The sequence below is a fragment of the Syngnathus typhle genome, linkage group LG8, assembly GCF_033458585.1.
Source record: "Syngnathus typhle isolate RoL2023-S1 ecotype Sweden linkage group LG8, RoL_Styp_1.0, whole genome shotgun sequence".
NCBI classification, from domain to species: Eukaryota; Metazoa; Chordata; class Actinopteri; order Syngnathiformes; family Syngnathidae; genus Syngnathus; species Syngnathus typhle.
The window spans coordinates 14,359,836-14,370,158 of record NC_083745.1 but is presented as its reverse complement, the minus strand read 5'-3'; the positions used below and the strand labels follow the sequence as shown (position 1 = coordinate 14,370,158).

At 44.0% G+C, this 10,323-nt stretch overlaps 1 protein-coding gene across 10 annotated transcripts in view; it reads right to left on the bottom strand.

Annotated features, from left to right (window-relative positions):
- LOC133158450 (pro-neuregulin-3, membrane-bound isoform) overlaps positions 1 to 10,323 on the bottom strand; it is a 153,463-nt gene that overhangs the window by 9,085 nt on the left and 134,055 nt on the right. For 9 of the 10 annotated variants that reach the window (XM_061285670.1, XM_061285669.1, XM_061285667.1 and 6 more), the window contains 6 exons: positions 7,515 to 7,588; positions 3,059 to 3,082; positions 2,509 to 2,611; positions 2,247 to 2,373; positions 530 to 615; positions 224 to 376 (listed from right to left, as the gene is read on the bottom strand). In XM_061285670.1, the coding sequence (XP_061141654.1) occupies positions 224 to 376; positions 530 to 615; positions 2,247 to 2,373; positions 2,509 to 2,611; positions 3,059 to 3,082; positions 7,515 to 7,588 (567 nt within the window). The remainder of the gene's footprint in view (positions 1 to 223; positions 377 to 529; positions 616 to 2,246; positions 2,374 to 2,508; positions 2,612 to 3,058; positions 3,083 to 7,514; positions 7,589 to 10,323) is intronic. The other variant, XM_061285671.1, reaches the window with a different exon arrangement.

Below are 10,323 nucleotides of genomic sequence, written 5' to 3'. Positions count from 1 at the left end.
CATGCCGTTCTTATCTTTCAGCAAGCTCATTTTACAAACACACAAAAACACTCACCCACAAAATCTAAACGCACAGAAAGAGGCACATATTGCAACGAAAATGCCAACAGGGCGTTTTTTTCCCATTAGGCAAGGCTACGATTTAGCTTTATGAAGCTCCTCCCTTCTCCTCCAAATGAGTTGACGGGAAATAAATCAGAAGTGGAATTGGAGGTTTTCTCACCTGCCTGGTGCTCCAGCCTGGCGCTCCTTCTCAGTAGGCTCCGCCTCTTGGAGGTGCTGATACGCCGGACCAAAAGCCTTGGGACGTCCTCCTGGAATGGGCGGGGTTCTGCGAGTGGCTGACCAATGAGCCACCAGACTCTTCTGCTCCGTGCTGGGCCGCAAGAATAAAATCACAATGGGCATGAAAAGCCAATGATCATCTTCATATGTGTGTGTTTGTGTGTCGCGTCTGCGTGCGCAAAAGTGGGTCAATTAAATACTGCATTTGTTTGTACATGTACAGCATGTGTGTGTGTGTACACACGTGAGCTTCAGAGTGCTTCTGGACAGCGTGAAGCCGGAGTCACACATGTTACTGTGGCGACATGCAGAATGACGTTTACAATACTGCTGGGAGAACACAAGAAGAAGGACAAGATTAAGAAGAAAACATCTGATATCATCATCATCATGGAGAGTGAAGGAATGGGTTTGAAATATAAAAAGTCTTGCCTAGCTACAAAAACAGATATGCTCAAACCTCACTGAATACTGTGAATTAAAAAATGAATGTGAAGGAATGGGGTCGAAATACAAAAAGTCCTGCCTAGCTACAAAAATAAATATGCTCAAACCTCATTAAGCATATAATTATACCTACACACCAAATCAATAAAGAAGACATAACTAGACGTATTTGATAGGGGGTAATGACAAAGGTTTTTTTAACTTTATGATCTGATATGTATTTCCGAGCATTTTGAAATCACAAATGTTTTTTGATATATTGCCTGAATGGCTTAAAAGACCCTTAAGGAACTGTTTAATGCATGCCTGATGATTTTCTAAATCACGGACACTGCCAAAGTCGTCTAAAAATGTTCAGTACTTGATTATATCTTATGTTTGACAACATTTTTTTTTCTTGGTATGGCGCTGTGAGTGGCTGCCTCCCAGCAGTGTTCTCTCTTTTCCCCTTTATTTCCTTCTTTTCTCCTTTTTCTTTCTGTCTTTTTGTCCATTCGGCGATGCTGGTGCCTTCTACCGCACCTCGGTACCTCTTTGGATCGGATATTTTATTTTATTTTTTTCTTCCTGGGACCGGGATTATCGGTCGAGATTGGCGTAACTCTACAACGGCTTCCTGCTTATCCGGCCAGTGATGACCGGGTCCCTCGCCTTGGCCGCAACCCCTGTGGGGCGTCCGCTCTCTCGTGCTCGTCGGAACCAACGACTTTCACCATGCTAGCCCCGTGGTGACCATCTGCATGTGCCCCGACTGGGTGCCCGGGACGCTGCTCACACGTTTGCCTGCTTTGTGATCTTTTCACCGATTCCCAAGATAAAAAACAGTAGAGGTGCCAGAGGGAGACAGCCAAGAACCCGGCCAAAGGTGATCGCCAAGGCCGAAAGACAAGATGGAAAACAACAGCCCCCACACACACCGAATCACCCATAATCAGCACCCACCCCCACGGAACCAGCTCTCACCGAACTAGCACCCACTCCCATGGAATCAAACTCTCCTGCGAACTTGCCACACCCCCTGACTCATCACCCATCAAACTCGGCCCACACTGGCATGTGCAACTGCCCAACTAAGCTGACCAACTAAGCTGACCAAAGAACTTTGAACGTTGCCTTTTCTGAATGGAGACTTTCTGCTCTTGAGCATGGTCGCACGAAAGGCCCAGCGCTGTATTGTACTTTCCTGAAAACAGAGCTTTCTTAACAAGAATTGTGATTGAACTCAACCAACCTGTGTAAGTCTAATATCTGCTTCAGTGTCTTAGCATTATCCTAAATCTGAAGAAATCAAACGAGCACGCAGTGAGTAAATTGGATAACAGGTGATTGGCAATGGCTTTTGCCGTGAGGCGCAGATAGTGCGCTCCCTAAATTGTGGACCAAAAATCCAACAAGAGCATGACTTGGAAGATCTGGATGAAGAATACAAAGAGGAAGTTGGGGAGGAACCGAAACCAGAGGCAGATGAACAACAACAAGAATGCTGATGATGATGGTGGTAGTGAGGAGGGGACCTGGTGCATTCTGATGTCGGCTTTGCCGTTCCTGGTCTTGGAGTGTAATACGTTGATGACGTTTGTAGTGTAGTTGTTCACACTTCGATTTTCCTTCATGTGAGCTTGAAGTTTCTCTCGCCGATGCCTCCAAAATCACACACAGAAACACAAATGTTTACATTGCAAAACACACACGCACACACACACACATGCACACACGCACGGGCTCACCCCTCCACACACACAAACTACATTTGACAAACTCGGCCCGTTGACTGACTTGTTTCGGCAGTAGAGGGCGACACAGAGCACTCCCAGGAGGCCAATTGCCATGGCGATGGACGTGATGGACAGCAGCTGTCTCTGGTACACTTCTCTGCTCTCTGCAGAAAGAATAGGGAAAAAAATCCATCATCAACAGCAGTACATAACACTTTTTGCGAACAATAACACAACAAAATGGCATATGGTGGACCTGAGACAAATTCCTTGGGAACACCCAGTTCAGGAATTCATTATTTCATAATTACATCTTTTAAAAATATTCTTTACAAGTCAATCAACCAAGTAACAATGAGATTAACGAATGATGACAAAAACTATTTTAGGAAAAGAAATAAAACATTTGATATGATGCTTAAATTTAAAACACACACACACGCACATGCGCACAAATGGCAATTGCACATGTTGGCAGCACCGCCTCCTCACTGTTCTGGAGGTATCCATGGCGACTGCAGCACATTTGCATTGGAAGGAACATGTCTCTCTCTGTCCACACTTCAAACTTCAACAATGTATAGGGAAGGCCAGACAAAAGGAGATCTTACCCATGAACTCGATGCCCAGGTGGTCTGCGGGCAAAAAGACAGAGCGAGGATGTTAGCATCAGTATGTAGCATCAGCAGTGCACACATATTTGATTTGCAAAGTGAGGACTCAAGACAGAAAGTTGTATCTTCAACTTGTTTTGTGTTGTTTCCATTGCTGTTGGAACTTGGAAGTCAGCCAGAGATTCAAGATGCGTTTCTTAATTTGATTTGAAATGTCTGAACACAGTATTCTATTTAGAAAGTCTCTGCCACAGTTTGTCATGATTTTTTTCTGTCAAGACTTCTGATTTTACTCTTACATGATAATCTTGTGGCTTTAATTTGAAAATGCATGTGTTACCAGAGGAAGTAAATGGCTCATCTGTCAGGTGGCGCTGAAGCGGCCGCCCAACAAAAACAGTAAACAAGGTGCGGAAAAGCGTCTCGTTTCCCGCCAAGCGCCATCTTTCATTTCGCGTGCGACACGTTCATTTAGTCGGCGTCCGGCCAACGCTGACGAACGAGCGCGTTGCTCTTGGGGTTACAAACTCAATTTCCCAGGCAGCTTTAGCCTACAGCCGTCGGCGCTAAAGATGGCACGGCATCAATCGGGGGGGACAAGATGGAGCCCGCGCGAAAGGTCTGTGTTCAAGATGGATGCCCCCACTGGGGGACAATCTTGAGTAACAACAAAAACTAGAAGAAGGACGACACTCGTAGTCATCCACCAGTTGAACAATACCAAAATGCTGAACATGCCTCTTGGAGGTCAGGGATGGGTGGGCGGTTAACTTAACTAAAGAAGGGGCCTCAATTCCGTGTCAGATATCAAACAGCATTTACCAGGATATGCGCAGACGGTCAAAAGGCTTCTTTGTGTTTTTCGGTTTGTGGCGCATTACTTCTTCTCTCAAGTTCTTGGCTTGGGATTCACTTTTTTTGTCCTCTCTCTTGCCTTCTTATCGTTCTGCATTTACCGTGATTTTCCATGCATAATGCGCAAAATCTAACTAATTTATTGTCCTAAAATCTGGGGTGCGCATTATGCATGGGTACAACAATTTTTGAAGAAAATCTTCCTCGAAATAAAACTTGAAATCACCTTTCTTCTTGTTTGTTGTCAATCGCGCATCGCATTCAGCCATCCTGCCCAACACACTTACCGTTTTTTCCATGTATAATGCGTAAAATTTAACTAATTTATTGTCCAAAAATCTGAGGTGCGCATTATACATGGGTACAATTTTATTTATTTTTTGACACGTCAGCTATATAAAGAGCGAGAGTTCAGTTCTCTACCTAAATGCGTATTACAGGTAATATTTTACTTCACAACACTTTGCCTTGTTCCTTTCTTCTCTGCTGTTCACTTCAAACACGCTCCATAGGAACACAATGCTCTCGTGTCAGACGCTTGCTCGATCACCTGCTCGTTTGCTGTCACAATGTACCCTACACAAATCCAAAACATTTATTTGCTATTGAGTTTGCTAGCGCATGCGCAGTGATACTGACCGGCAGAATAACAACCGGTTGTTCCCAAAGATGATCTTTTTTCTGAAATAATTTTACGTTTACGGACTTAAGTAGGAGTCAAAATTTGGGTGCGTATTATACATGGGTGCAGGCTTTTTTCCAGCATCGACATGCCATTTTTAGGGTGCGCATTATACATGGGTACAGGCTTTTTCCAGCATCGACATGCCATTTTTAGGGTGCGTATTATGCATGGGGCGTATTATACATGGAAAATTACAGTATTGGAACACAGTCTTCTCTGAGTTGTTGAGTGCATTCTTCTCCAACTTCTTTTCTTTTCTTTTCTTTTCTTGTCTGACGTCTCTCTTTGTCTCTTGCGAGAAGAGGGAGGTGGAAAGAAAAAGTGCGGTTGACAGGCGCAGCGCGAACAATCGTTCACAGGATCTCGGCTCGTGAAGTCGGAGCGATGGCAATGACAAGGAGCCCGAGATAAAAGGCATTTGCTATCCAAGTCTTTGCATCGATGCCGACTGGCAACTTTGACCTCCGGTGAACCTCAGCCTCCCGCTCATCCCTTACCTTAGGAGAAACGTCGGGTGCTTGGTTGTGTGCTTTTGTGTATTGTGAGAGCCTGGAAGTTGAATGAGAGCTCCTTCTTTACATGTGGCCAACCTTCTGCTCATCTACTATGTAGGTAAATACTTTGCTGGGTTGTCAGCTGGCTAAACCTTCTCACCTTCCAACGTGTTGGCATTTCCGTGACAGGGTGAAATTCCCCTCATCACGTGCTGAGCTCCAATCCAACGTGACGCAGTCAGGGGTTAAGCGTGTCACTCACTCGCTTGCTCTGCAAGCGCTCGGCCTTGTCCTCACTCAGCCCAAATGACCCCCCACTTACTCCCATTTGGCACGAAGCGATGAACTCTTCCAGCTCCCGATAGCATGTCGCTAAGTGTTAGACGACAAGCTGGACAGCAAGCGATTGAGGGAGATCAAGATGCGTTATTGGGAGGAAGACAGAGACCATGCGGTGCTGCACTACAAAAAGCAGGCGTCGTCAAAACAGGAATAAATACTAAAAGGAGGACTGTGTCAAGTCTCAACGGTTTGACAAGAGAACAGGAAAACTGGGGTCTGCAAGATGAAGACAGCCAGCTTCCTTTCAATCGGGTTTATTTAGATCAATGTTTCCCAACCTTTTTTCATTCACGGGACACCTTTTCATTGGAAAAAATCCCGAGGCACACCACCAACAAAAATCTGTTAAGTGTTACACAAGCTTCTATATTAAAATTAGTTATATGACAATGAAAGTCGTAAATTCCTATTCCTATATATGTATGGAGAGTCGAATAATTGAATAAAAATAAATATTAAACATTCTTTAAACTGTATTTCTTTTTTTAAATATAAGTGACGTTTTTTTTTAAAGGATTTAGCCAGTGTAAGGAATAAACTATTAAAAGTGATTGCGATTAAAATCCAAAAGAATCAACATGACTTTGTTTACTGTTTTAGACTACCTCTATAAATATTTCGACAATAAGAACAAAGTCACTTTTAAAGACGCTCTGCTGTTCTGACCGCAGTTGAGTGGCTATCACAGTCGAGGTGTCTCGACTTCACTGTGTATTTTATGTTGGGGAAAAATGAACAATCCAGGTTCTCCGGTTGAACTGCATACTCTGATTTCCATCGGACCACAAATGCACCACAGCCGTCACAGTGTTACTGTTAGCAAAAGCACACAACAACACACACATAAACTGATTATGTGCCGATCCAATACAATCAGACCGACGCAACATGAAATATCAAGATTCTCCGATTTGCAACGCATGCACGATTAGCAAGTGGCTGACCAGGCCTTGCGGTAACTGACTAGTGGTATGGCGATCCGGTTTACAATGCGCTCCGTAATTAATATTGGACAATTCCCAACGGCACACCTGAACATCTCTCACAGCACATCAGTGTGCCGCGGCACAATGGTTGGGAAACACTGATTTATATGACCTACATCTGTAGAATTGGGCTGCTTCTTGTTTCACGGTAAACTTACTCATTACCAAGAATGAAGTTCGAATGCGGCTGTCACCTCATCCTTTTTGTTGATTCTTTTTTAATCTCACTCTTCCTTCCATGCCGTTCTACGCCAGGAGATGACAAATACGCTCTGTAGAATGCATTTAGCAACAGGCCCACTTTTTGCAGAGCGTTCCATTCACACAAAAAGGAAGAGGGTATGTTAGGAGTTTAGATGATAAGAGTCAGGTGGGAAAGGTTGGTGGATAGGGCTAGTGTGTGTGTGTGTGTGTGTGGGGGGGGGGGGGGTTAGGGGGGGCAGGGCTGAGACGGGGGGGGGGGGGGGGTACTCTTCTTCTCCAAGTTTGCACTTACCCACTTTTGTGAGGCAAAAGGCAGTAAAAAAACAAAAACAAACAAAAAACATGAGGAGAGAAAAGCAGAATGTGAGAGAAGGATGAAAACGGTCTTGTCTGCATGCCATTGAGTGTATGAGGCTGACGACCTTTGGATGGGAACACTTGACTTTTTTAAAAGTTTTTTGCTTGTCCCACTCGAGTAGTTTGCTGTTTTTGTTTTGGTTACACCAGGCGTTTGGGGAATTTGCCATTTGACGGCTGAGGCGCAGTTAGCGTTAACAGTCTTTTCACAGCTCCATGCCGAGTACTCATGCTTTTTTAGATTTAAGCATGGACGAGCATATTTTGCAAGCAACCTTGTTAACGGGCTCATTTTTGGTTGAACATTTCCACGGTCCTCAGGCACCGCTGCTTGAAAAGTTTTTGCTTCCAGGAACATGTCTGATTCAAAGCTTTTAGTCGCACCAACGACTTCTCAGGTAGCAAGTGTCAAGGTTTTCTATGCTCACGCAAGAGTCCCCAGTTCTGGGCTGACACAACACAAGGTTCCTGTGCTCAAAAATCATTCTAAGTGTTGGTCTGGTCTCACGTGTAGCCGCAAAGCATCTTACTTGGATCGGACAGGATGGAGTCGGTCTTGGGCAGGAACTGATCACAGCGGATGCCTTGGTAGCCTTCTCGACACCTGCGGGCGAGGGCAGAGGTGATGTCATCACATTGGAGAAACAAACCGCCTTTTGGAAACGGAGCGCTGCTTCTTGGCAACTGATTCATTCAAAAAGTTTGTTAGTCTTTCCATGAGTGCAAGATCCAGTGCTGCCTCTGGTGGCCAAGGTGGGCACCCCAGCAGGAGCGGCACACTGGATGCACCATGAAATCACGCCACACAAACTGTTTCAGGCTTTACAATCCATTTTATGACGTACAACGCCATAGAGTGGTATTTTCCAATCCGTGTTTTTTTTTTTTTTGGGAATGGCAGCATTGTCGTGACAAGTGATTCACAACGCTCCAAAAAAGCGTGAGTGCTCATGTGGCCGTGCCATTTATGCTAACATCGCTAAGCGTTGCGACACAGTGAAAATCATTCAAGAAATTGAAGCATGACTCGTGAGTTATTCAACTTTTGTTCCTATAGACCAGTGGTCCCCAACCACCGGGCCGCGGACCGGTACCGGTCCGCTGGTCACTTGGTACCGGGCCGCAAAGCCGCACAGAAAAAAAAAAAAATTATCGACAATCAATTAATTCAGGTCAAGACACTCGTCCCGGTCACGTGACATGTTTCCCCAGTCGAGCCCGCAAAGCTAATATGTGGCGACAGGCTAACTAACGAGGCAATGAAGCATTCAAAACTGCTTCAACACATGGAGACCAAGCATCCTGCAATAAAAGACAAACCTTAATCACTTTGGGTGTCATTGTCTCCGCTTACGTCTAGATGGGACCGGCTCGTTTCTGAGAAACAAACTCAGTGCTCCCACTAATTCAACGTAATGGTGAGTTTTATTTTTGTCATTTGTACTTGTTTTTATGTCAGTCGTATCATTTTATTTAATCGTATTTATATATTTATTATAAATGTATTATTTATTTATATAAATGTATTATTTATTTATATAAATGCCGGTCCGCGAAAATATTTCTGACATGTAACCGGTCCGTGGCGCAAAAAAGGTTGGGGACCACTGCTATAGACAACCCAAGTCAACACAAATCATGCACCAAACAAAACAGTCCATTAGGTTTGTGCCACGGGAATGATTTGTTGTCCACTCAGATGTTTCTCGACTTGAGTCTCTTTCTTGCCGGCCCGCAACATTGGAAATATTCTCTTGTGCCTCCTTAACAAGCTCATCGTCATGCATAGGCGCTCCCATACGTGCTACGTCTGATGTCTCCGACAAGACGTGCAGCACGCATCCATGCGTGTGAATGGTTCATGGTGATAACCCAAAAATGAAAGGTGGATTGTGTACGCTGACATCAAGCTTTAACACAAAGATTTTATTTTGTTGGTCAGTCATACGTTCACACCTCAATTGAGCGATTCAATACGTTTCATGGACTCTGTTTGCGAACCGACTCAATGTCTCCTATCGAACTTTGTGGAAATGTAACTAAAGCAATTTTTAAATAAAGGCGGTCATGCTAAGATTGTTCAAAAAAGAAAATTATGAAAAGTGAGGGCAGTGTAACACGAGCACAAGCATGACGCGGTTTACGATTTGCTGACTTTGGAGCGGTCAAATTGTTACGAGGGAGTTCTTGGCTGCGGAGTTGAACTGGTGGACTTGATGAATAAAACATTGCGACCGAGGCGGGCGTCTGTCTGGCGGAAAGCCTTCAAGAGAGCAAAGAGCCTCCTCAATTATTCACACATGCTCACAAAATTCAAAATTAATCCCCCCCCCCAAAATAAAAACTTTAAGCACGCAGTGGCCTAAACCATTTGGGTCAAAAACCTGATGTCCCCTTGTCACACTTCACTAGTCTTGTTCCAATTTTCTAAAAACATCTATTTTTACATGTTGCATCATCCTCAATGACATTAGCACTCTTGGGCCACCCGATTAGGTAGACCATCTCATTTTGTCAAATGTGAGTGTGGTATGAAACATATGTCATGTTGCAAATTATGCTCGCAAACAACAACACATGCACAGACAGCAGAAAGAGTGAAAATAACGTTTTCAAAGTATAAAACAAAACTTTTTGGGTGGGAGCAATGTTTCTTTTTTGCCTTTTCCATCCTCGAGTGCTTCTGACATGCCAACAAGCGGCTGAAAGTCTGCATGAAAATATGCTGCGTATGAATTATGAATGATAGCAGGGAAGACTTTTTAGCCTACAAGGAAAAAAGAGACGAGGTCGACGATAAATTGGAGTGAGGGCGACGGCGGCAGCTCCTTTGAGACAAATCAGCTTTTCTTTCATTAATTCATTGCTTCCTTCATTCCATATTAAGGAAAACAACCACAATGACACATTCCGTTCATGATTTTTCCTCATTTAGTTTTTTTCTGTCAACAACTTACTCACCCCCTCATTAGGTTTCATAATCATGTTAAGATTGTGGGCAGGATGCCAATTAGAAGAGATTTACAACAACAAACTAGAAAAGAAGCCAATGTTTAAGAGAGGAAAGGAGTGATGGAAGTTTCTGGTATTAAAGAACAAGTACTTCATACTAAAAAAAATAAATAAAAGTGACGTGCTATCTAACGAGACGCAGGTGTTGTCGACATCTGCTGTGCGATCGCAAGCGCCGTTAAAAAACACGTCCGCTTCGTTGGAAAGGTGAGAGCGGCCCATAATTCGCAGACTCTTCCCCTGCCCTCAATATTGGATGACTGAAAAACACGGCATAATTTTGTAAATGACAATGAATGAAACGGCATTTTCACGCTGCCCCTCAAA